The following is a 27,174-nucleotide window of genomic DNA, read 5'->3' on the forward strand; positions in this document are numbered from 1 at the left end:
TTCTTATTCTCTGTCTCTGTGTATCTCTCTCTCACACACACACACACACTCACCCTTGAGAATAACCCAGTCCATGATGGAAAATCATTTGATGACAGCCAGCTCCAGATCTTGGGCTCAAGGCAGAGAGATCTGCAAGTGGTCCCGCAGCTGGGGGAGCCGTGTGGAGCTGGCATCCGGGCCTCTGTGATGGAGAAGCCTCCTCTACGTGAAGCCATATGAAAGCGCAGCGAGAAGTCAGCAGACAAAGCTTCCTTGGTCTCCCCTCGGAGCTTCTTCCTGCTTTGTTCTTCAGTCTGTTGGAGACTTTTTTTTTCCCTTTGACCAAAGCAGGAGATTTACCTTCAAACAAAAGTTAATCAGCTATGTGTCCTTGAGCAAATAAACTTACGACTCAGGGCTTCAGCTGCTCTGAGAAATGAAGTTTCTTGGGGCTGCAGTAACAAGTTACCACGAACTGAGTGGCTTAAAGCAGCGGGAATTTATTCTCCCCCGGTTCTGAAAGTCAGTGGTCTGAAATTCTCGGGGGGACCCTTTCTCTCCTCCTCCGGCCCCTGGAGGACGCGCTCGGGCCCTGGCACACCTTGGCTTGCGGGCACCTCGCTCCGATCTCTGCCTCCATCATCATGTGCCCTTCTCCCTGTGTCTGTTCTCTGCGTCTCATCTTCTTATGAAGACTCCAGCCACCAGATTTCCATCAGCCTCTCTCCTTTCCCAGAATGACCTTATATTAATGTGATGATGTCAGCCAGGAGCCTATTTAAAAATAAGGTCGGGACTCAGCATCTCCTCTCGGGGGACAGAATTTTACCCACAATGCATGGCGTTGGCTGCTTGACCTCTAAGATGCCTGGAGCAGGTTCCCAGCTTGCACGACCAGGCAGAGGCAGGGAGGGCTCAGTTCACTCGTGTCAATACTGGGGACTAGGGGATGGCCCAGTGGAGACGCCCTGTATGCCATCTGAGGTGTGGGGGAGACCCGGGCTGGGATGCGATCTTGGTGCTCCTCAGAGTAGGAATTGAGATTGACCATGACTGTGAATGTTCAAATTACCGCACAGTTGCGGTCATCTCACACGCTAGTAAGGTCATGCTGAAAATCCTCCAAGTTAGGTTTCAAAAGTATGTGAACCGAGAACTTCCAGATGTTCAAGCTGGATTTAGAAAAGGTAGAGGAACCGGAGATCAAATTGCCAGCATCAGCTGGATCACAGAAAAAGCAAGAGAGTTCCAAAAAAACATCTACTTCTGCTTCATTGACTACACTAAAGCCTTTGACTGTGTGGACCACAGCAAACAAAAATTCTTCAAGAGATGGGAATACCAGACCACCTTACCTGCCTACTGAGAAATCTGTGTGTAGGTCAAGAAGCAACAGTTAGAACCGGATGTGAAACAACAGAGTGGTTGTTTCAAATAGGAAAAGGAGTAGGTCAAGGCCGTATATTGTCACCCTGCTTATTTAACTTCTATGCAGAGTACATCATGCAAAATGCCAGGCTGGATGAAGCACAAGTGGAATCAAGATTGCCGGGAGAAGTATCAATAACCTCAGATATGCAGATGACACCACACTTAAGACAGAAAGTGAAGAAGAACTAAAGAGCCTCTTGATGAAAGTGAAAGAGGAGAGTGAAAAAGCCTGACTTAAAACTCAGCGTTCAAAAATTGAAGATCATGGCAAATAGATGGGGAAACAATGGAAACAGTGAGAGACCATTTTCTTGGGCTCCAGAATCACTGGGGATGTGACTGCAGCCATGAAATTAAAAGACGCTTGCTTCTTCGAAGAAAAGCTATGACAAACCTAGATAGCATATTAAAAAGCAGAGACATTACTTTGCCAACAAAGGTCCATCTAGTCAAAGCTATGGTTTTTCCAGTATTCATGTACAGACATGAGAGTTGGACTATAAAGAAAGCTAAGCACCAAAGAATTGATGTTTTCAGACTGTGGTGCTGGAGAGGACTCTTGAGAATCCCTTGGACAGCAAGGAGGTCAAACCAGTCAATCCTAAACAAAGTCAATCCCGAATATTCAATGGAAGGACAGATGCTGAAGCTCCAATACTTTGGCCACCTGATGCGAGAGCCAACTCATTAGAAAATACCCCGATGCTGGGTAAGATTGAGGGCAAGAGGAGAAGGGGATGACAGAGGATGAGATGGTTGGATGGCATCACCGACTCAGTGGACATGGGTTTGAGCAAGCTCCAGGAGTTGGTGATGGACAGGGAAGCCTGGCGTGCTGCAGTCCATGGGGTCACAAAGAGTTGGACATGACTGAACAGCTGAACAACAACAAAAATGCCCTAAGGAGATCACCAGGGTGGGAGTGCAGTGGGAGGGGCAGGTGGGCCAATGGAGCCCAGGACACTCAGTTTCGAGGAGGAGGCGGAAGAAGAGCCCACAGAAGGAGAGTCTGGCAACTCAGTGGTGATGGGAGACCTTAGGAGCAGCCCAGCTCCACAGTGGGATGGAAGCCACACTCCCCTAGGTTGAAAACAGGCTGGAAGGTCAGAAAATGACCCCTGCATGTGACCTACTTCTTGAGGTTCCAGAGGAAAGACAGGGGTGAATCATAAATGAATGAAACGGTGTTTTCTTTGTCCCTTTGGTAGGCTTGTCTCGTACGTAAATGGGAAAGTACCCCTTGGAAAAAGTAACAATGAAGAGAGAGGACAAAGTAGAAAGAGCAGATGGAGCCAGTCCTCGGGAATCTGGGGCTTCATGAGAGTTACTCCACCGCAAAGTGGGCCCTCCTGCCCCGCTGGTGGGGATGTAAGTTGGTGCAGCCACTATGGAGACAGTATGGAGGTTCCGAAAAAGCTACAAACAGAGCTGTCATTCCCAGCAGTCCCACTCCTGAGCATATATCTGGACAAAACGGATAATTCAAAAAGATACATTCACCGCTACGTTCCTAGCTGCACTGTGTACACTAGCTACGACGTGGCAGTAGGCTACGTGTGCATCACCAGGTGAGGGAAAGAGGACAACGTGTGTGGTGTCTGTGTGTATGCAACGGAATATTGCTCGGCCATTAAAGGACCGAAATAATGTCGTTTGCAGCACCGTGGATGGGCCTAGATTACACTGTCTCACTAAGCGAGTAAGTCAGGAAAAGAGGAACACCACACGCATCTCTTCCATGTGAAATCCAAACTACGGCACAAATGGACGTACCTGCCAAGCAGAAACACACTCAGAGACAGAGAGAGCAGACCTGTGAGTGCAGAGGGAAGGGGTTGGGGGATGCATTGGGAGTTTGGAGTTAACAGATGCAAACTATCACGAAACGGATGAGCAGAGAGGTCTTCTGTGCAGCCCAGGGAACTATGTTCAGCATCCTATAATAAACCATAATGGGGGAGAATATGGAAAAATGTATTTATATGTGTAACTTAATCTTTGCTGTACCGCAGAAGTTAGCACAGCATTGTAAATCAGCTGCGTGTGTGTGTGCATGTGCGTGCGTGTGTGTGCACGTGTGTGTGTGTGTGTGTGCGTGCTCAGTCGTGTCTGACTCTCTATGACCCCATGGACTGTAGCCCTCCAGGCTCCTCTGTCCATGGGATTTCAGGCAAGAATACTGGAGTGGGCTGCCGTTTCCTTCAGAGCAGCAAGTTCCTCCTGGAAGGTGACCAGAACTAGGCCCCTTCCCGTCTGCCCCACAGGTGGGTCTCTGCTCAGAGCAGAGGAGGAAGGGGGCAGCAGATGAAAGGGGACGTGAAGAGAGAGGAGAGATTGGAGTTGGTGTCAAGAGGCTGGCAAGCACCCAAGCCCTAGTAAGGACAGCGACAGGTGGGTTGGCCCCAGTAAGGGGAGGGACTCCGGTTGGCTCCGTGCTTTTCTCTGCTGGTTCCAGGGGTCTGGGTGTGTCAAGAGGAGGGGAAGGCTGGAAGAGATGCACTTTTAACGTGAAAGCAAAAGAATCCGACATAATCATGTGCAGATACAAAAATACAGGTTTATTTTACAGAAACAGATGTGGAGTGTATGGTTAAGAGCTAACTTTTCTGTACCAAGCTCCAATCTAATACAGGAACATAGTCCGTGTGTTGGGTTGCTGAGTTCTGTAAATTTGTCCTTACAGCTGATATGTGATTGGACCTTTTGTTAAAATTACATAGAATTTGTGGTGCATAGTCGACTTGAATATTTACCAATTTGTGTGTGTGTGCATGCGTGTGTGTGTGTGTGTGTGCACTGACTTGCTCAGTTCAATTCAGTTCAGTTCAGTCACTCAGTCATGTCCGACTCTTTGTGACCCCATGAATCGCCGCACGCCAGGCCTCCCTGTCCATCACCAACTCCCGGAGTTCACTTAGACTCACGTCCATCGAGTCCGTGATGCCATCCAGCCATCTCATCCTGGGTCGTCCCCTTCTCCTCCTGCCCTCAATCCCTCCCAGCATCAAAGTCTTTTCCAATGAGTCAACTCTTCACATGAGGTGGCCAAAGTACTGGAGCTTCAGCTTTAGCATCATTCCTTCCAAAGAACACCCAGGACTGATCTCCTTCAGAATGGACTGGTTGGGTCTCCTTGCAGTCCAAGGGACTCTCAAGTTGTGTCCAATTCTTTGCAACCCCATGGACTGTAGCCCTCCAGGCTCCTCTGCCCATGGAATTTTCCAAGAATACTGGAGTGGGTTGCCATTTCCTACGCCAGGGGATTTACCAGTTTACCAGTGAGTAAGTGGGCAGTTACCAAGTATGTACTAGATAATGGGCTGCCCTGGCAGCTCAGTGGTAAAGAGTTTGCCTGCAGCGCAGGAGATACAGGTTCAGTCCCTGGTTGGGAAGATCCCCTGGAGAAGGGAATGGCAACCCACTCCAGCATTCTTGCCTGGAGGATTCCACGGACAGAGGAGCTTGGCGGGCTACAGTCCACAGGGTCACAGAAAGTCGGACACGACCGAGCGAGAAACACTTTCACTTTCAAGTGCTGTGTTGCCTGCCGTCAGTATATACAGTCTCGTATCCTGTTGAATCACGGGATCTGTGCTCACGTGTGATCAGCCCAGACGCATGGCCTGTGCCTCAGGAAGCTGGAACCTGGGCGCTAGACTTCTGATCGCTACCCTGAGGCTCTTCCTATAACTTTGCTGCCTCCAGGCTGTGGACGCTTGTCTGTCGTCTCTAGAGAAGGAGAAACGGTCTCCTGAGCACAGGGGAGCGGAGGTAATGAGGCTGGACACGTGTGTGTGGGCAGGCGCATAGGCCTGGCACTCAGCCAGCCTTCTGAGACAGTTTACCTACTGGAGGTATGATCTCTGGGCAGCACTTATGGAAATTTTTACAGGAATTCACAGTTGTTAGATCAGAGAGAAGTTCATCAGCTATTGTGAGTATCCTAGACACCTGCTAGAAATCATAATCGAACAAGCTAATTTTCAGTAATAAGTAAGGCTACTTCTTTCTGATCCCCTACCCTGTCGTCTGTGCTTCGAAAATTCTGTAAACCCAGGACAGGTGAATTCATTAGACCTTTAAACCTGCTAAAGTTATTTCCCTTAGTACCATCCATCCATCTGTAGTCCATCCATCTTCTTTGTGTATTCAAATGCATGTCTTGAGCGCTGTCGCTGTGTTAGATACAGAAGTCATGGTTTTTCAATTATTGAATCAGTATCACAGTATGTCAGGGTTGGGGAAATTCTCCAACTTTTCATTACATACTATAATAATTTTTATAACCAACGAGCTATAAGCTACTAAGATTCTTCAGAATAGTTTTAGCTTTTTATTTTGAAGTAATTTTAGACGCACAAAAGTTGCAAAAATAGTACAGAGTTCTCTTCTATGCCTCAGTCGGCTTCTCCTGCTGTTAATGTATCAGTGCTTCATGCCCATGGTGTTATCATCAGGAACAGAAAATTAACACTGTACAGTGTTATTCACGCAAGGGCAGACCTCATGTGCACTTGACCAGCTTTTCCATCAATGCTTTTTTCCCTGTATTAGAATCCCACATTCTTGCAGGCAGTAATTCCCCTCAGCCCCCTCCAGGCTGTGACATGTCCTCCGTCTTCCCTTCCCTTTTGTGGGAAGAAAGGTCACTTTTGAAGATCGCTGGTCAGCTGTTTGGCTGAGCGCCTCCATCTGGGTTTGTCTGAAGTTTATTCATGATTGGAGAGAGGCGATGCATTCTTAGCAAAGATGCTGTTACCGACCCACCCCAGTTGGTTCCCAACAGCGGCCCTCCTGCCGTGTGTGGAGTCAGTAGAAGGAGAAGGATCTGAGCTCAGCAGCAGAGAGGAGCTTCGTCCTCTGATGTAAGGACTAGAAGGACGCTGAGGTGGGAGGTTGGCCTTCAGAACACATGCTCTTCTGCAGGTCGGGGCAGGGCTGGCTTTATCAAGCGTGGTCGGGGCGGGGGCGGGGCTCGAGGGGCGGGGCTCGAGGGGCGGGGCTCGAGGGGCGGGGCTCGAGGGGCGGGGCTCGAGGGGCGGGGCTCGAGGGGCGGGGCTCGAGGGGCGGGGCTCGAGGGGCGGGGCTCGAGGGGCGGGGCTCGAGGGGCGGGGCTCGAGGGGCGGGGCTCGAGGGGCGGGGCTCTCGCTCCGGATCGCGGTGCCCCAGCGCCTTTGCACGCAGCCTACAGGTGCCGCCATCTTGAGTCACAGAGATGTGTGCCGCATCTCTGCACACACCCCTGAGGCGAGGTGGCGGAGCTGCGATTTCACCCCGGAAACTCTGGTGGTCTGAAGGGCCAGGGGCGAGGCCTCTGCATCTGGTCCCCTGTGAGCAAGTGGGATTACATGAAGCACAAGGGGGTAAAAAGGTTAGATTTCTTTTTTTACCCAGATTCTATGTTTATTCCCTGGGAATTGATAATGGGCGTTGCCAGAGATGAGCTTCCCTGATAGCTCAACTGGTAAAGAATCAGCCTGCAAGTCAGGAGACCTCGGTTTGATTCCTGGGTCGGGAAGATCCGCTGGAGAGGGGATGGGCTACCCACTCCAGTATTCTTGGGCTTCCTTGGTGGCTCAGCTGGTAAAGAATCCACCTGCAATGCAGGAGACCTGGGTTCGATCCCTGGGTTGGGAAGATCCCGTGGAGAAGAGAAAGGCTACCCACTCCAGTATTCCGGCCTGGAGAATTCCATGGGCTGTATAGTCCATGGGGTTGCAAAGAGTCGGACACAATGGAGCGACTTTCACTTTCGCCAGTTGACAGTACCGAATACATGATGTTTTGTTTTTCTCAGTGCACCTTGCTGGGCTGTCCTGATGCTGACATGTTTTACTTCTGGTGATGCTGACCTTGATCTCTTGGTTAAGTTGCTGTCTGCCAGGTTTCTCCTTGGGAAGTTGCTATCTTCTCCTTTGGGGTGATAAGCATCTTGCAGGAGATACTTTGAGACTATGCAAATCATTTCTCTTCAGACTTTCCCTGCTAACTTCAGCATCCATCATGGATCTTGTCTGCAGCGGTCATCTCTCTGCTGTTCCCCCAAGGGGGATGCTCTTTCCTTCTTCTGCATTTATTGATTGGAATTCTGTTATGAGGAAGAGCTGCTCTCCCCTCCCCCACCTACTTATGTATTTGATTCTTTATATTAGTAAGGCTCATGAATACTTATTCTCTGGGTCATTATTGTTCTTGATTCTGTTGCTCAGATTATTCCACCTTTGGCCATGCGAGCTTTAGCTTCTGCCTTCTGTTAGCAAGCTCTATCTTTTCTGAGTCTTTCCGTATTTTCTGGTCCATGAGATGTTCCAGACTCATCCTGCATTTTTGCTATTGGGAGAAGGCAATGGCACCCCACTCCAGTACTCTTGCCTGGAAAATCCCATGGACGGAGGAGCCTGGTAGGCTGCCGTCCACGGGGTCGCAAAGAGTCGGACATGACTGAGAGACTTCGCTTTCACTTTTCACTCTCATGCGTTGGAGAAGGAAATGGCAACCCACTCCAGTGTTCTTGCCTGGAGAATCCCAGGGACGGGGGGGCCTGGTGGGCTGCCGTCTATGGGGTTGCACAGAGTCGGACACGACTGAAGCAACTTAGCAGCAGCAGCAGCAGCAGCAGCCTGTTTATGGTTTCTCCTCCTGCGAGCCCTGTTCTTTTTTAATTGGAAGATGGTGCTCAGAGACCAGGATGAGGGTCCAGGGTAGGCTTGTTTTCTCCTGGGTGTCCCTGGGTCTAGGCTTCTCCATGAACAGAGCAAGGGCGTGTAGCTATGTGCACTAACCTGTAGATACACACATAACTGGATTTTGGATCTGTCTGTATATGTGTGAGTGTGTGTGTGTGTGTGTGTGTGTGGGTGAGAAATGATATCAGTGTAGTTTCAGTTTATATTTCTCTAATTTTTGAATGCGTTTGAGTCCTTTTTAATACATTTTTCTGTATTTTTGTGAATTATCTTTTCATGTCTTTTTCTTGTTTCTTTCTGCTTGTTCTTTTATAACCTTGATAGTTTTAGAGTTTTTATGTAATAATGATATTAGCCATTCATTTGTTATGAATATTTTCTCCCAGTTTGCCAATTATCTTTCATTTGTGGTTTTTGTCATGCAGAACATGTACTATTATGTAAATTTACCTCACTTTTATCACTGCTGGGTTATGAGTCAACCTTAGAAAGCCTTTCGCACTTCCGTTTATGAAAATGCTTTGAAATGTTAAAAGCATACAGAGGCAGAGTTGGCTACAAGTCATCTGGAAGCTGGAATGTTGAGGCCCTTCTGCCTGCCTGGGTGTCCGCCTCGCTGCGACCGCTGTTATCACTCTTGCTTAGCGCTTATCATCCCCCTTCAGGCTTCCGCGGTTTCCCCAGACCCGTCTCCACAGTGCCTGAACCCCGGGGGCTTTGCAGACTATCCTGTCTCCCTTAACACCTTTTGGTCTGCAGTGCACTCTGTTTCATCCTTGTAGTGCTATTGAGCATTTATTAATACTTTAGAATTTTCTACTGATCGAAGCTCTGAATCAGCCCATCTCACTCACCTCCCTTCCCTTCTTGCTTCATCTTGGTTCAGGCAGCTCCTAAAACTCAGCATCTGTCTTTTCCTAAGACCACTCAACCCTGGTCTCTCTAGACGAATGGACACCTTCTCAGCTGTGTCTTCTGCACAAAAAACACTGTATTTCAGTGACAGGCGCTCCTCTGCAGAGCCTGGCATGTGCGGCAGACGTGTCTGAAAGAAGCTCGAACTTCAGCCTTTCCTGCATGAGTACACAGTGGTAGCTACAAAATACACTGAAATAGTTAATATGTATAAAAGTGTTAGGTTTTTCCTTTTATTACTATGACTTATTCACTAGGACCTTTATTTAAATACATAGGATTTTTTAAAGTGTGGCATTTTGCATATCAATAAATTAAGAAGGAAAAATGTGATGCTTAAAAGAAAAAAACAATCCTCCCCCTTCTCTCCTTGTCCCTCTCTTCCTCCCTCCCTCCTTTGCCACTTCCTTCTTCCCCCACCCCACCCTTCTTCTGTATCAGCACAAACTAAAGGGTGGGCTCTGCCCTGAGGCTGCTGTTTGGGAAGGTAAGAGTGAGCCAGCTCAGGGGGAAAGCCAAAGATGGAGATGGAAGTTGCGGGGAGTTACACCCTGCAGAGCTGCACATTTCCATTTTTAATTTTGACTATTAGGGATATTTTAGAAATCGGTCTACACACCTCTCTGCATGTTCTCTCTTGATGAATATTTACTATGGAAGTTAAGCAATGACCAACCTATTTCAGTTTCATGTAAATTATATATATATCTGAAGAAATCTAGTGGAGGCTGAATGAGATGTTTTAATTGAATAACACAAGCTCCTGAAAATGATGTGGTGGAGGAAACACGAGTGAGCTCCAGGTGGAAGATAATGTCACATCATCTTAACTTCTTCTTTCCCACCTTTTTCTTTGCTTTTTTCTTTCAGGGACCCTCAGAGCCTGGATCCACCAGAAGTTAGCAATGCAAAACTTCAGTATGCGGGATGGGGCCCCAAGGGTCAGCAGCTGGTAAGCACGTCGCTTTCAGTGACCAAGTGTCTGTGATGATGAACTTTATGTTTTACAGACTGAATGTATCTCACTAGACTCAGAATCTGTGTCTGTGTGAATTACGTTTTGGAAAAGTACCCCAGGACATCTGCATGTGTAAATGGCCGTCTCTTTCACTAGAGAACTCGGTTGAAATTGAAAGAGCATAGCCTTGGTTCTGGTCCCTGCTGTCCTTAAAGCAGTCCCTGACTGGGCCATGTGTGTTGTCTGTGAACTTAACCATGAATCTGAGATGGACCTCATCAGAGGACAGCAGATGGGGATGGTCAGAACGGTGGAGTCATGAAATGCTCTTTGGTTCTGCTCATGGAACTCTGGTTCTTTCCTTGGGAGGGTTTCATGAGAAAAGTAGATTTGCAGTTGCTGTGGGCCTGGGCTCCCAGAGCACAGAGTCTGCAGAGCGCCCAGAACTGCTGGGGCCATCTCTGCTTTACGCCAGAAAGCTCCATGGATTCCCACTCAAATTGGCAAAACTAAGGCGTTTCGAGATACCCAATGGCCAAGACAGTGTAGCAAAAAGGGGTCTGAAAAAGTGGTTAAAAGACGTGGGTTCTAACCCTGGGAGTTCATGAACTAGACGCCAAGCTGCCATCAGCTAGCCCAGCTCCTGCATGAAAGATCTGGGTGAGGTGAGCACTCGGGTTCATCCCTAGTGTTGCTTCTATCTAAAACCGGGTGATACTCGTCAGTTCCGGTGACAAGGTCGCGTGACCCTTTCCGGAAAGCGCCTGCAGCCTGAAGATCAGGTGGCATGGTGGCGGACCATTTTCTTCTACATCTTTGAGCCAATTAATAAAGCTGCCTTTTTCAATCCTTTCCTAAAATAGCGCAGAAAATGATCATGTTAAAAACCTTGGGGTGAGATTCTGTTGAACAGGCTGCCTACTGTCTTAGAATTAAAGTTTTCTTACTTTCCCCAATAGTACAATTATTTTTTCTCGGTTGTGTGTTAATTCCATTGCCTCGAATTGATTTGAAGACGCAGGAGGGTGTAGGCCACCCGGCTGTGTTAGCTGCTGCCTGAATGTTCCATGTGCTACACACTTACTGAGCAGAGGTTTCAAAAGGCACATTTAATGGGTCTAAACCAGTGACAAGAGGGCAGGAGGGTGCCGCAAGCTGACTCGCAGAATGACACCCATCCACCAGTCAGTCACAGCCAGGAGAGGAGAGTCGTCTTTGCTCAAAGCTGCAAACGCTTGTGCAAGGAGAAAAATCACAATTCCATAGGAGATTGCAGAAGACTGGGGTGCTAAAGACTCAGGCCAGGCTGCACTGCGGTCAGGGCTGGGTTAGGCGATCATGGAAGCTGTTATTTCCATCTCCTAAAGAATAACCAGCAGCAGAACTAGGGTCAGCTTCTTTGAGAAAGCTCCTCTGGCCCCTCTGCCCACGTGGCCAGTGTTATGCTCCTTGTCCGTGTCCCCTACCCGACCGAATGAACAAGTCCACCAAAGTAATGCAAAAGGCATAAAGGGAGTTTATTTCTGGCGCACCAGGGTCCTAGCCTCTCCGACACAGCAGAATGCGGCTGGACCCCGAACAAAGAGGTATGGCGGTTTATATACAGTTTGTCCCTTAGTCCAGCAACAGGCATAATTGGCACTACCTGATTGGTTACATGCGAAGCTGAGCTCATACATTCCCCTGATGCTGCTTCCCTATAGATTTTTCTTATTTGGTATGGAATGTTTAGCGCAGGAGCTACTGACCTCCTTATTTGGTTATGGAATGTTTAGCGCAGGAGCTACTGACCTCCTTATTTGGTTATGGAATGTTTAGCGCAGGAGCTACTGTCCCAGGTCCCTGATGTAGTTACACACCTCACTAAGTCTTCCGATAACCTAACATTCCCCCCTGTTCTTTGATCATACAGAGGAATCTTCCTCTGTTCCCGGTGATATAGTTTGATATTGTTGCCGTAGCACAAACAACTGCACTGTGTTAATACGTTCTTTTACAAAGGCTACAAGTCTGTTGATGATGCAGGGACCGAACGTGAGCATTATTAGAAGGATTATCAAGGGTCCTAGTAAGGTTGAGATTAAAGTAGTCAGCCAAGGGGATTGTTGAAACCAAGACTCAAACTATCCTTGTTGGGCCTCCCTCTCTCGTTTACGCTGGGCTAGCCCCTCTCTCACTTTGGCCATAGATTCTCTAACTATACCCGTATGGTCTGCGTAAAAACAACATTCCTCTCCCAGGGCGGCACAAAGTCCCCCCTGTTGTAGAAATAGCAAATCTAGCCCTCTTCTATTTTGCAAAACTACTTCAGACAAGGAAGTTAAAGAAGACTCTAAATGACTTATAGACTGTTCTAGTCGGGTGATATCTTCATCTATCGCTGCCCTTAAAGAGTTAAATCCTTGACTTTGCATAGACAAAGCTGTAATTCCAGTTCCAGCTCCGGCTATCCCTAAGCCAAACATAGTGGCTATAGTAATTGCAGTAAGGGGTTCTCTTTTAATTCTATATGCTCTTTCTTGCTGATTGAGGGTTGACCTATGGGCCCAATAGTCGTACACAGTTTCTTCCGACCTGTATATTATTTTAGGTACTACTGCTACCATGACACAAAATTCTTCTTTGGGATCAAAAATTGACTCATGTACACAAGGGGTCAACCCGGTTCTGGAACATACCCACCATCCTCCCATCTGGGGAATCATCCAGCTAGCCAGAGGCCCGTTTACAGATCTTGTGACATTGACACATAGGGAGGTTTTATCTGACGGCACTGTGCCTATACATAGCCCCTTTCCCCATACCTGCCTCATCGTGAGTCCTACCTTACGGTCTCCCCATTGACACTGGGAGGGATCTGAGGCGTTGACCAAGCTGTAAGAAGCATTGAGGCCTATGGCTTCATAGTATGGGGGAGCTACGTTGTAACATAACCAACAGGATCTAGTTGCCTCAGGATGAGTCTGGTTTAAGGCAGTGTATGCAGCCTTGACTAATTTCCACAACGGGTCTGTCTCAGCAAGAGCTTCATCCTTGTTAGGTTTAGTTAAAGTCAACGAAGTTGGTTGGGGTGTGGTTGATAGGGTCACAGCACCTAATTTCTCTACCTTATTAGGTCCGATACTGTGTACTAATATCGGTTTTATTGTCTGACTAATAACCAGAATTCCCCCAGGCTTTGCTTCAAACCACTCAGCGTAGAGTTGGAGGCCCCATGATAGCCCGGAGACCCAAGACCTCTCCAGTTTAGCCGCTTCCTGGTTGAACATTACTTTCACCTGAGCAATTGGGCTCCAGTGCTGTTCCCATTGCCGCCCGACATAATCTCCGAACAGGTTTTGGTAATCTTGGTTCCAGGGCCCGCGATAGGGCTGGACAAACGAGAAATTGACTAAGTCCCGGTTCCCGACCTCCCATTTCCATCTCCCATCATTGGAGGTCACACAGCTCCAGGACCAACAGAAATAATGTTGCAGCCCCCCACAAGTCTCCCAATTATGTCTCTTCAGGTGTCCGGGACATGCCCAGAATCCAAAGTTTCTGGTCTGGGCCGCTGTCCAAGTAGTCTTTATAAGGTCTTTGAGGTTGAAATACAGATCCGGCCACCACGTATTAGGGGGGTGAATTCCGGTGGTCAAATTGAGTACCTCTCGAGTCAGTCCGTTCCAGAGCGTCCAGGTGATCTTAACAGGTTGGTGGGGGTTCACACTGGCAGTCACAGGACAAAGCAACACAGTCATCCAGATGACGGTCCAGATGAGTCTCGTCGGTCCTGCGGCCGGCGCTGGATCTTCAATTTTAAAGGGTTGGATGGGTGTAGAGACGCTTCCCATTGTCTTTTCGCGTCTTCTTGTTCGGCTGAAGTAGCTGGGCGTACGTGATTGCAATGCACCCAGGGCCCGATACCGTCGACCTTCAAGGCAGTTGGAGTGGTAAGAAGAACAACATAAGGACCTTTCCATCTGGGTTCCAGTGCCCTGGCGTGGTGCCTTTTGACCCACACCCAGTCCCCGGGGCCAATGTTATGTGAGGGGCTAATTCCCTCACCTTGACCCTCATGTACCTCTCGGAGTAGTTTCCAGACACGAGAGTGTACTTTGCCCAAAGCCATCAAAGCCTCCTGGAATTGTCCCAAGGTGGGAAGTGGAAACTTTTTCCCTTCAAATTTTGGACATACGGGAGGGTGGCGCCCATACAGAATTTCAAATGGGGTCAAATTGAGCTGATAAGGAGTATTACGCACGCGAAAAAGGGCGAAGGGAAGGAGAGTCACCCAGTCCCCGCCAGTCTCCATAACCAATTTAGTTAAAGTTTCTTTTAGGGTCCGATTCATTCTTTCAACTTGCCCCGAGCTCTGTGGGCTGTATTCACAATGTAATTTCCACTTAGTTCCTAGAGCCCGGGCAAGGTTCTGTATTATTTGGCTCACAAAAGCAGGGCCATTATCAGAGCCAACGGTCACCAGCAGGCCAAACCTGGGGACTATCTCTTCTAAAATCTTTTTAGCCACTACCATTGCAGTTTCTCCCTTAGTAGGAAAAGCCTCTACCCACCCTGAGAAGGTATCTACCAACACTAGCAAGTAGCGGTAACCATACTTGCCTGGCCTTACCTCAGTAAAATCTATCTCCCAGTGCTGTCCTGGGCCTTCCCCTCGATACCTCAGTCCTGCGTGTTGCCTCTTTCCTGGCTTCATCTGTTGGCATGTCTTACAAGCTTGTACTATGTTTTTTACGGTTGTTTGGTGCCGGGGAAATCGTAGGCGCGCGGTTTGAAAAAGCAGCAGAGTCTTTTTCTCTCCCAGATGAGTAGATGAGTGCAGATGTTCACACAGTTGTCGTCCCAACTGAGCAGGAAGTATCAAGTAGCCATCGGAGTCCCGGTACCATTTATCCTCTCCTTGTTGGAGGTTGGGATATTCCTGGATCCAGGCCAGGTCTGTGGACAAATACTCAGGGGTTGGGGGCAAAGTTCCCATACCTGGGGGCGGAAGTCCGATTGCCAGCACTGGAGCGGTGTACTCTTTGTCAGCCGCCTTCCGAGCCGCCAAATCAGCGGCACGATTTCCTCGGGCTGTGAGGCTGTCCCCCTTTTGATGTCCAGGTACATGTACTATTGATACAGCTCGAGGCAACTGCACAGCTTCCAGAAGTCGACGGATTTCTGGTAAGTTTTTGATCTCTTTTCCTTCAGCTGTTAAAAACCCGCGTTCCTGATAAATCGGGCCCTGAATGTGTACCGTGCCAAAAGCATAGCGACTGTCAGTGAAAATAGTTATTCTTTTACCTTTAGCTCTCTCTAATGCCTGAATCAGGGCAATTAACTCTGCTCTTTGGGCTGAGGTGTCTGGGGAAAGAGTCTCTGCCCATATCGTCTGTCCAGAGTCATCTACTATTGCGGCTCCCGCCCGTCTCTGTCCATCTCTAACATAACTGCTTCCATCTGTGAACCATATTAGGTCACTGTTATCCAGTGGCGTGTCTGTTAAGTCCTTTCGTACTGCTGTTACTCCGGCTAGTATCTCGTCACAATCGTGGAGGGGGCTATCTATTTCCGGATTGGGCAAAAGAGTAGCTGGGTCTAGAGTGCAGGGTGTTTGAAAATGAATCTGGGAGGTGTCGAGCAGCAAGGCCTGGTAGTGTGTTAAGCGGGCATTGGAAATCCATTTGCCCGGAGGTTGTTTCAGGACTCTCTCTATAGCATGAGGAGTGTAAACCAAGAGTTTCTGGCCATAAGTCAGCTTATCAGCATCATGGACTAGAAGCACGGTGGCTGCAATAATTCGGAGGCAAGGTGGCCACCCGGCTGCCACTGGGTCTAATTTCTTTGAAAGGTAGGCTATGGGACGCTTCCAAGGTCCCCATTTCTGTGTTAGTACCCCTTTTCCTATCCCTCGCTTTTCATCCACAAATAATTGGAACGGCTTAGATGGGTCAGGAAGGGCCAGGGCAGGAGCTTCCAGCAAGGCACGCCTGAGCTCCTGAAAAGCCATTTTCATTGATTCAGTCCACTTCCAGTCTTTGTTTTCTTTGGTCCCTTCATATAAGGGCCTGGCTTTTTCTGCAAACCCCAAGATCCACAATCGGCAATATCCTACAGTTCCCAGAAACTTTCTCACTTGCCTAGGAGTGGTAGGTTCAGGGATCTGAAGGATGGTGTCTTTCATAGCCTGTGTTAGCCACCTCTGGCCCTGTTTTATCTTGTAACCAAGGTATGTAACCTCTTGCTTGACGATCTGGGCCTTTTTGGCGCTAGCCCTGTAACCTAAAGTCCCAAGGGTTTGGAGAAGGTCACCTGTTGCCTCCTGGCACTCTTTTTCTGTAGTCGCCGCCAGCATAAGGTCATCAACATATTGTAATAAAACAATGGTAGGGTGTTCAACCCGGTACTCACGGAGGTCTTCATCTAAGGCCTCGTTAAACAACGTGGGTGAGTTCTTAAACCCCTGTGGTAGGTGAGTCCATGTCAGCTGCACAGGAGTCTGTCCACCGTCTTCTAGCCATTCGAAGGCGAAGATGTCTTGGCACGCCAGGGCGAGAGGCAGACTGAAAAAGGCATCTTTTAAATCTAAAACAGTATACCATACGTAGCTTGGTGGCAAACTGCTTAGCAATGTATAAGGGTTAGGGACCGTAGGATGGATGTCACTCACCCGCTTGTTGACCTCTCGCAGGTCTTGAACTGGTCTAAAATCAGTTCCCCCAGGCTTCTTTATGGGAAGCAGGGGGGTGTTCCATGGGGACCGGCATCTCTTTAAGACCCCAGCGTCTGTGAGGCGTTGTATGTGAGGAGTGATTCCTCGCCGGGCTTCTTGACTCATGGGATATTGCCGTACCCTCACTGGTGTGGCACCCGCTTTTAACTCCACAACAATAGGGGGTCTCTGTCTGGCCAATCCCATTCCTGCTGTTTCAGCCCAGGCCTGAGGGTATCTTTGAACCCATGGCTGTACTTCAGGACTTACTGTCGCTGGGGCCTCTGGCAAGTACAGTCTGTATTCATCCTTCAATGCCAGAGACAGAACCTGTAGAGGGTGCCCGGTTCCATCTAAAACTGACACTTGTCCATGGCCAAAATGAATTTGGGCATTCACTTTAGACAGTAAATCTCTTCCCAGCAAGGGCGCTGGGCATTCGGGTATCACCAGAAAGGAATGAGTTACTTGGTGGGTCCCCAAATTCACATGCCGTTTTGTAGTCCATCCATATCGCTTAGTCCCGGTTGCTCCCTGTACCCAGCTACTTTTCTTAGACATAGGCCCATCTCTTTGGTTTAAGACTGAGTATTGAGCTCCCGTGTCTACCATAAAGCCAACCGGTTTCCCCTCCACATTTATAGTTATCCAGGACTCGGGGAGGGGCGTCGAGCCTTGACCCCCCTAGTCACTATCCTCTCCTGCGTAGAGGATATGACTGTCAGGAGGGGGGGGTCTCGTTCTTGGAATTTTTTGGCCCCTCTTTTAGGTTTTTCTTGGGGCATTTATCTTTCCAATGTCCAAACTCTTTACAAAACGCACATTGGTTCTTTTCAAGCTTGCGCCTTGCAGGTTTCTCCTCAGTTTTTGAATCTGGCTTTTTCCCTTTTTGGGATCTATTTTTGTTTTCAATCCCAGCGAAAAATATCTGAGCCAGCTCCTTTTGATTTTTACGGTTTTCTTCAGCCCTAAATTCTCTGTCTTCCCTTCTAATGCAGTCCTCTCTTTCTTCCGGGGTCTCTCTATGATTGAAAACCCTCTCTGCTGCCCTCACTAAATCTTGTAGGGACTGTTCACCGAGCCTCTCTATCTTTTGTAACTTTCTCCTAATATCGGGGGCTGCCTGATTTACAAATGCTAGCATGACTGCTGCCCTAGACTCATCTGCCTGGGGGTCCATGGGGGTATACTGTCTAAAAGCTTCCATTATCCTTTCAAGGAAGGCTGCCGGGCTCTCATTTGGCTCTTGCCTCACCGAATTTACCTTGGCCAAATTAGTTGGTTTTCTGGCGGCCGCTCTAAGGCCAGCCATGAGGATCTGACGGTACACTCGGAGACGCTCCCTACCTTCAACGCGTTCGAAGTCCCAGTTGGGTTGCACCAAGGGGAACCCCTCTTCAATGAGGTGAGGCTGTACTGTGGGCCTCCCATCTACCCCCGGCACATTTTTCCGGGCTTCTGACAGGATCCGTTCACGCTCTTCTGTAGTGAAAAGTACTTGTAGCAGTTGTTGGCAATCATCCCAAGTGGGGTTGTGAGTAAAGAGGATAGATTCTAAAAGATCAATAAGACCTTGAGGTTTCTCAGAGAAAGAGGGGGTTTGGGTTTTCCAATTGTACAAATCACTAGTAGCAAAAGGCCAGTACTGATATGTGCGTTCCCCACCCTCTCTGGCTGGCCCCGCCCGGACCGGAAACGCATGAACAGTGGAGGAGGGCAATTCCGGGCCTTCCTCCTCCGCTGCGCTAGCCATCTCCCTTGCCCTTCCCCGAGTTCCCTGGGCGGGGCCTCCTCCCCTAGGGGGAGCTGAGGGCTCGGCCCTCCTCTGGGCTTCTCCCGACGAGACTTGAGGAACCTGTGGAAGCAAAGGTGGATTTGGATCCGCATACGGGGGTGGGGACAGTTCGGTTTCCAAGTCAATCAAATTAGGGTACAGAGAGGAAGATTCCTGGAACACCGGCTTGGGTCGTTTTTCGTCCTGGTTTTCTTTCGTTTTTTCAGACGCTTTCATGACTAGCACCTGTGGGTTTAGTAAGGTTGGAGCCGGGGAAGAGGGATGGGGAGGTTTAGGAGAAGCAAGAACGAAGGGTTTAAGCCATTCCGGTGGGTTCTTCACTAGATCCTGCCAGACCAGAATGTAGGGAGTCTGGTCTGGGTGCCCAGCAGGACCAGGAGTAAGCACCCTCTCTTTAACTGCCTGGATGATCTGGGGATTGAAGGTTCCCTCTTGTGGCCATCCGACATCAAAGGTGGGCCATTCGGCGGAACAGAACGTCACCAGTTTGCTCTTCTTTACTAGTAACGAAAGATTCCGAGCTCTAGACTTAAAATCAGAAAAATGGTCAGTCATCAGGGACAGCGGAGTAGAAGTAGATTGCCCCATGGGCACAGAGAACACAGACAATGACAACAAGACACTCACACAGACAGTGCCGGCACACAGAGTCACAAAAATGACACAACAAACAGATTCCAATTCAGTCTCTTTTAGCACTAGAGACCCCTTTTCTATTTGCAAATGTCTTACCGTCAGGACGTCCTCAGTGCCAGCCGCCTTCCCGGTACGCTACCGGGGACTCGGCCTTACGCTGGGCTTGCCTTGTCTCTCACACCTAGATGCCTCCCCAGTACGATACTGGGCCCCGGACTTAATCTAGGCCTGTACTATTAGCACCGGTGCTTCGGAGTTCAGAGCTCTTTGCCTCTCAGCGGGGCTTCTCCCTCTTACCAGGGGAATTATTCCTCCGGTGGGGCGGAGATCCCGGACGAGCCCCCAAATGTTATGCTCCTTGTCCGTGTCCCCTACCCGACCGAATGAACAAGTCCACCAAAGTAATGCAAAAGGCATAAAGGGAGTTTATTTCTGGCGCACCAGGGTCCTAGCCTCTCCGACACAGCAGAATGCGGCTGGACCCCGAACAAAGAGGTATGGCGGTTTATATACAGTTTGTCCCTTAGTCCAGCAACAGGCATAGTTGGCACTACCTGATTGGTTACATGCGAAGCTGAGCTCATACATTCCCCTGATGCTGCTTCCCTATAGATTTTTCTTATTTGGTATGGAATGTTTAGCGCAGGAGCTACTGACCTCCTTATTTGGTTATGGAATGTTTAGCGCAGGAGCTACTGACCTCCTTATTTGGTTATGGAATGTTTAGCGCAGGAGCTACTGTCCCAGGTCCCTGATGTAGTTACACACCTCACTAAGTCTTCCGATAACCTAACAGCCAGGCGCCCTCTCTGGGCATCCCAGTGTCTTACCGCACAAACTCCTTTCACACACGAGTTCCTGCTCACACATCTCTCCCCGGTGGGGTGGTCCTTGGTCTAAGCCCCGAGTGCTTTCCATCTGTGAATTCTGAGCATCTGACTCCATGCCTGGCACTTGGGAAATAACTGTTGAGGTCCAAAGTAAATGCATGAATGGACAGATGAATTGTCAGCTGATATGTTCTTGTGGTTCTCAACCACTTACATATAAAATAATTGGATGGAGGCAAATAGCCGGCATCTATGTGTGAAAGAAAATAAAATATAGTCACTCTATCGTGTCTGACTCTTCTCGACCCCATGGACGGTAGCCCACCAGGCTTCTCTGTCCATGGGACTCTCCAGGCAAGAATAGTGGAGTGAGTTGCCATTTCCTCCTCTGGGGGATCTGCCCAACCCAGGGCCGGAACCCGGGTCTCCTGCACTGCAGGCAGATTCTTTTCCACTGAGCCGCCAGGGAAGCGCTATGTGTCTGCACCTCCGTGTATATTTAGGATGTGACTGACAGTGAAGGAAGTTCAGCTTCCTTTCTGCTTCAGGGAAATGAAGGTTCAGTCAAGTATGATTGCTGCTGCTTGGCCTTAGTACCAGGAGTACTCATGTGCTCCTGGAATCTGAGACTTTAAACTTTAACTTTGCTGTTTTTCTTGTACTAAGTCTAGAAGGCAATACCTCTCAGTGCTGAGAAAACATCCTATATGTTGGAGCAGGAGTTGGCAGCCTTTCCTCGGAAGGCACCAGTTCGTGAATGTTTGGGGGACCCAATGCCCTCTTGGCTGTGCTTACCTGGGAAAGCCCGACCCCCGGGGCCCAGTGCTCCCAGTGGGCGCTCTTGGCAAAGACATTTCGAAACCCACAAGCAGGCCTTGTAAACACTCAGATCTCTCATTGCTGTTTTATTTTTAAAAGTAAATATTGCTCCCCAAAGGAAATCGACTCTAATTATAATGAGTCAGAGTGAAATGAGTACTTCTCCTCTGGGAGCAGAGAACACAGCTGCAGTTAAAGTTCAGCAAGGCCTTTCCGGGCACCACCTCCTCGCCGTGTGGCCAGATCCCCACGATGCCTCTGGGCTGGGGACCCCCTGAACCACAGGAAGGTGACCCGGGCCACCAGGAGGGGCTGAAAGGCATTTTCTCCCACGCCTCCACGTGGCCTTCAATTACTGGTTCTTGCCTTTTAGGGTAAATTTCATTTGACCTTCAGATCGCAGCATAGGAGATGAGCATGGCCTGACCGGCTCCTGCCCTCAGAGAGGACAGGGAGAACCTTGACTTCGGGGAGGTGTCCATTCTGCCAGAAAGTCGCTGCTGAAGCAGTGCCGGTCTGTGGTCTTCCTGAGGGGTAACCGGGTGCTTCCCAGAACTCGGCATTATCTGCCAAAAGCCTCGAGATGGGAAAATGGATTTGGCTGGGATTTAAGTGGGAAAAGACGCTCACCGCTGAACAGCTGCTCCCCGGCTTCGTCTTCCTCCCATTCTTCGTTCTTAAATATTTGTTGAGGTTTGACAGAAAACAGCGAAATTCTGTAAAGCAATTATCCTTCAATTAAAAAGTAAATGAAACTCCAACATGCCTGTTTACTTCCTTGTTTATCTGGCTGTGCCGAGTCTTAGTGGCAGTACGAGGGATGTTACGGTGCAGCGCGCGATTCTCTAGCTGTGGCGGAAGCCCAGGGCGGTGGCGAGCAAGCTTCATTGCTCCAGGGCATGTGGGATCGTGGTTCCCTGACCAGGGATCGAACCTGAGGCCCCTGCATTGCAAGGCAGATTCTTAACCACTGGACCACCGGGGAAGTCCCTCCTCCGTCTTTTTCAGTCAGTCTATGTAGTGATTTACACTGAAATACAAGCTATATCAGAATATCTCTCCAAACTGTATCTTTCTCCATTTATCCTCTAACAGATGAATGTCTGCCTAATGGAGAATTTCCATTTTCTTTGATCATTTCATGATGTCCTGCCCACCCCTCCCTGCATGTTCGTCTGTTTATGTGAGGTTTTGTCTCTGCTGATCTAGAATATGATTAAATTATCCTTTCATTTCCCTGTATGTTGTCTCTGCTAGAAACGTCTAACAAAATCACACAGACGCTGAGGGCCCTGCAGTGGCCTGCTTTACGCTTACGGCTGATGGCACACTCGGGGTTCAGGCCTCTGAGGGCCCCGCAGTGAGCTGCTTTGTGCTTACGGCTGATGGCACGCTTGGGGTTCAGGCCTCTGAGGGCCCCGCAGTGAGCTGCTTTGCACTTACGGCTGCTGGCGTGCTCGGGGTTCAGGCCTCTGAGGGGGCCTCCTCCTGGGGTGAATGCAGGCGCCTGCTGTCAGCGTGGCGTCCCTCCAGCCCCGCGCGTCCATCGGGCTTACTCCCCGACTCCCAGCAGCCTTCCTTTGTGGGCACGCATGCACCCGTGTTGTCCTGGTTGCCTCGTAGGGACCCCTCTGCAGGGCCCTGGGCCGCCCCCCACCTCAGTCATGACTGTGCCTGTCAGCCGTGTGACCGCTCTGACTCTGAAGTCCCTTCTAAGGAAACTAAGCCTTAAAACAACTCACTTCTTAGGAGTCTTCTGTCTCAATGCTGTTTTCCTACCTACTTAACAACACTGCTTTATCAACAGAGGTTATTTTTCTTTCTAAAATGTCAACAAAAAAAAAAGAAGAAGAAGAAAGGAAAAGGAAGAGTCTTACCGTGCCCGTCCATTGGTGCTGGCTCATGCCTCCTCCCGCAGGACGGCATCTTGACACGTTTCTGAGAGTTAGTGAAGGGTTCAGGAAAATCCTAGCTGAAGGCACTTGCACTCACGCTGGGTCATTCGAGTTTTCAGTTTAAAGAAAGTAAGCTTTTTAAAAAACAACTCGTTAACATTGTAAAAATTCATGCTACCAAAATGTCAGCAATTCAACAAGAGAGGCTCAATGAGGAGATTGTTCTGGAAAGCACGCGGTCACGTGGAACGAAGGGCAGAGAGGTGAATGGAGATGAACGAGGGGCTGAGGAGTGGAGTGCCCCGCGCTGGGGTGGGCGCCTGCAGAGAGCTTGGCCGCCTCGGGGGCCCCTCAGCTCTCAGGGTGGCGGCCAGGTGCAGACAGAAGGGCCAGTGGCGGGCGCTCGCCCTGCAGCCGTGAGCTCAGACCGTGGGCCGTGCGGGCAGGGAGCCCAGGACCCAACCCCAGTTGGAACCTGGAAGCCCTGATCTAGCGCCACAACCACCTCATCCGTCTCAGAACCTGAAGGTCCTCATCTTAGACCTCAGGAGGAGAAGGGAGTTTTCTACAGTTTGTTCTGTTATCGAGGACCAGTCATAACAAAAACGGGCGTCGCAGGGTCTTGTTCAGACCTTGCACTTTAAAGCCGCGATCTGGATTAAAATGCTTACCTTCTCAAAGCCCCAGTTTTCCTTATCTGTAAAGTGAGGACAACACTGTGTATCTTGTAGGGGTCACCGTGACGGTTAAGTCAACCCGTTTAAAGTACGTGGCGTGGAACCTCGTGTGGAGAGTATTCTTTGAGTGACAGCTTTGCTGTTGCTGTAGTTATTAGGGTTATTACTTGGCTTAACCAAAATGTAAGGAATGAGAAAAAATAAGAATATCATCAGCTGAGGGTCTGGTCTGTGCAGGAAGGTGAGTGAGGCTGCATTTGATAGAACAGAGAGATGCTGGCTATAACCGAGAGAGAGTCCAGGTGCGTGTCTAAGGCTGTCTCCTCCCCAAAACTTCTTCGACTTTTCTCGGGGAAGGGCTGCTGTTCACAAGACACACCATCACCTCCCTCAGCCTTTGGCTCCACCTAGGTTTTCAGATGTCTGTGTCTTTAGAGAAGACCGTTCCCAGGGACAGTTCCCCTGCCCTGATGCCCTGCCAGGGTGATCCCTGGAGAGACAGAGAGGATACGTTCCTTACAGGAATCCCGGGCAGTGGTTCCCCAGTGTGTTCATCCTCTACCTGGAAGCTTGTTCCCTATGACTGGCGTCTCCCCACCCCCGTCCCCCACCCTCCAGCCCCTGGTGGCCACTTTCTGCTCTCAGTTTCCATAAGTTCAGATTTTTCCGATCCCACAAGTATGTGAGGCCACGCGGTATTTGTCTGTCTGACTTGGAAAAGGCTAAGTGGCTAGATGGACGTGGAGGTGTCCACAACGCTACGGTGGTGATCGTTTTGCAGTAGAGAGATACGTCAGACCCACACTGCACACCTGAAACTTGGACAATTCGTGTGTCAGTTACACCTCAGTAAAGCAGGGGCAGGGGAATTAAAAAAAAAAAACTTGAAAACTAAAAATCGGGTGAGACTTCCTGCCTTCTCCTCCCTTTGGTAAACCAGAGTCCCTGCCCTGGGACCTCCAGCTGGTTGACTGCTCTCTACCCTAAGCTTACCCAGAAACTGAGCAGAAAGAGGGCATCACCCCCAGGTCACAGCCCCCGAGGGCGTCACCCCCAGGTCACAGCCCCCAAGGGCATTGCTGCTCCCCCGGCTCTGGGAACCAAGGGGTGAGGGAGTGTCTGTCGACGTTGACAAGTCCCACGAGGGGAGAAAGATGGATCTTTCCAGCAAGCGGAGATTATTTAATGAAACCGTCGTAGATGCGGAGAAGACCAGGCCAGAGTGACATCCCATTAATAACTTATAAAAGCCTCTAATCAGTTTGGGTTAATTTGGTATTCATTGTAAAAACATTCATCATGGGCACTGAAGTCCATGACAGTAGCCAAGAAATTAATTCACGGGGAGGGAAATCGCCTGACGTGTCCTCAGATAATGGATGGAGCCAGTTTAGTGAGTGATTTACCAGCTCCACCAAGGGTACCCTTCAGGTTTAACGCAATACGTTATCACTTCACGGCTCTGAGGGACTCCGTCACTTTAGCAGTCACTTGCACTCAAGTAAATAAGCTCTTTCCGGCAATTAACCCGAATGGATGGCGCGGTAAGCAGAGCTCCCCAGTGGTCACCGTCGATGGAAAGGGGTGGTTAGGAAGTGGTCCCATGGCTTTTCCCTTTGACCGGCAGGGTCCCTGAACGCACAGAATTTCCAAACACAAAGGCATGGTATATGGTGTACCCCAGCAGTGGGATTGCTGGGTCATATGGCAGTTCCTTTCCTAGTTTTTGAGGACTCTCTGTGCTCTTCCCCACCGTGGTTGTATCAAGATGGTACTGATGAACCTGTTTGCAGTGGTATCAAGATGGTACTGATGAACCCATTTGCAGTGGTATCACGATGGTACTGATGAACTCATTTGCAGTGGTATCAAGATGGTACTGATGAACCTGTTTACAGTGGTGTCAAGATGGTACTGATGAACCTGTTTGCAGTGCAACGTAGGGAACAGACGTGTGGACCCAGCGTGGGAGGGAGAGGGAGGGGAAGACGGAGAAAGTGGCATGGAAACATACATGACCGTATGTAAAACAGGGAGAAGTGGGAATTCGCTGTGTGATGCGGGGAGCTCAAACTGGTGCTCCACGACAGCCTAGAGGGGTGGGGTGGGGTGGGGTGGGAGCTGGGTTCAAGACGGGGGGGACACGGGTGTGCCTGTGGCTGCTTCGTGTTGATCTATGGCGGAAACCAGCACCGTCTTTAAAGCAATTATCCTCCAATTAAAAATTTTAAAAAAACATAAAGGCAACTTTGTTACCATAGGATTATAGAGAAAGTGAGGAGAGCAGTGTAATTACTGTTGACTGAAAAAAAAATACACGCAACCTAAAAGTTGAGAGTTCTGCTTATTCAGGCCTGAGAGGCTGCATCTCCAGTAGCCCCAAGAGAACGTCTCCGAGGCGGCCGAGGCGGGGGTGTGGAGGGGCAGGGTATGTAGAAGTCTGTAATAAAGAGGGGAGAGGCAGTCAGGATATCAAAGATTATTGTTAATTAGGGAAAACCTGATATCTCAAATTAAGGAATGTACCACTCCTCTATGGAGAAGGCAGTGGCACCCCACGCCAGTACTCTCGTCTGGAGAATCCCATGGACGGAGGAGCCTGGTGGGCTGCAGTCCATGGAGTCTCAGAGAGTCAGACACGACTGAGCGACTTCACTTTCACTTTTCTCTTTCATGCATTGGAGAAGGAAATGGCAACCCACTCCAGTGTTCTTGCCTGGAGAGTCCCAGGGACGGGGGAGCCTGGTGGGCTGCCGTCTATGGGGTCGCACAGAATCGGACACGACTGAAGTGACTTGGCAGCAGCAGCAGCAGCAGCAGCGCTCTTCTAAATGTGGGAAGTTGCAAGAGTCTGGGCTCCGCGAAATCATCTCTTTCATTTCACCTCAGCCTGCCTGGGGCCAGCATCCTGCTGCTTGATTTTGTCGCGGCCTTAGTCCCTCAGTCATCTTAGGGAGTGGTGACAGCTGACACCTGCGAATCCCAGGCTCTGTTCTTCTCCCTGTTGGGCACCCTCCCGGCTCAGAAGTTTACATTTGGAGGCCGGAAGTCACTGATGATTTTGTGGCCTCCTTGTTTACTGATGAGGCAGGAAATACTCCATTTCATATTAGTGAATTACGATTCAGTGCAGATTTCTTTTTAACTTTCGTCATGCTGTATGGATGGGGGGGGGGTGGCGCATAAAAGAAAATTCATTCTCAAACAATGTGAAAATACATAGTAAGAGTCATAAAGACGCTCCTGCCCTTTAGCAAAGTGAAAGTGGCTCAGTCATGTCCAGCTCTTTGTGACCCCATGGACTATACAGTCCATGGAATTCTCCAGGTCAGAATACTAGAGTGGGTAGCCTTTCCCTTCTCCAGGGGATCTTCCCAACCTAGGGATTGAACCCGGTCTCCCACATTGCAGGTGGATTCTTTACCAGCTGAGCCACAAAGCCCTTTTAAAGAGAAGCCAAAAGCTGTATCACAGACATTCATAACACTGTTATCTATAATGATAGCTTTAAAGGCTGGAAAATCAGTGTCAATAGAAGAGCAGTTTGGTGAGGTATGGTCCATTGACAGGAAGAGCAATTATACAGCCATCAAAAATAGTAGATAGACTGTACAGGAATATGGGAAATATACCATCTATTAATTAAGATTACAACTAAAAATACACTGTTGGACATGTATATGGGGAAGGATAAGTGTTTGAACCTGGCTGGGCAATGGGCACTTTACCCACTTTCAAAAGTTTGTAGGATAAGCCTTATTACATATTCATTAAAAATTGAAATGAGAATGATTGTCAAATGCAAGGCTTAGGAATTCCATTCAGTAGACGTGTGTTCCACCCCAGGGGAAGTCCA

General features: G+C 49.2%; 1 protein-coding gene across 2 annotated transcripts in view; it reads left to right on the forward strand.

Moving 5' to 3' along the window:
* Nucleotides 1–27,174, forward strand: part of DPP6 (dipeptidyl peptidase like 6) — an 814,558-nt gene that overhangs the window by 630,457 nt on the left and 156,927 nt on the right. For both annotated transcript variants that reach the window (XM_069587190.1, XM_069587191.1), the window contains exon 7: nt 9,885–9,966. In XM_069587190.1, coding sequence (XP_069443291.1) covers nt 9,885–9,966 — 82 coding nt within the window. The remainder of the gene's footprint in view (nt 1–9,884; nt 9,967–27,174) is intronic.

Source organism: Ovis canadensis, chromosome 4 (assembly GCF_042477335.2).
Source record: "Ovis canadensis isolate MfBH-ARS-UI-01 breed Bighorn chromosome 4, ARS-UI_OviCan_v2, whole genome shotgun sequence".
NCBI lineage: Eukaryota > Metazoa > Chordata > Mammalia > Artiodactyla > Bovidae > Ovis > Ovis canadensis.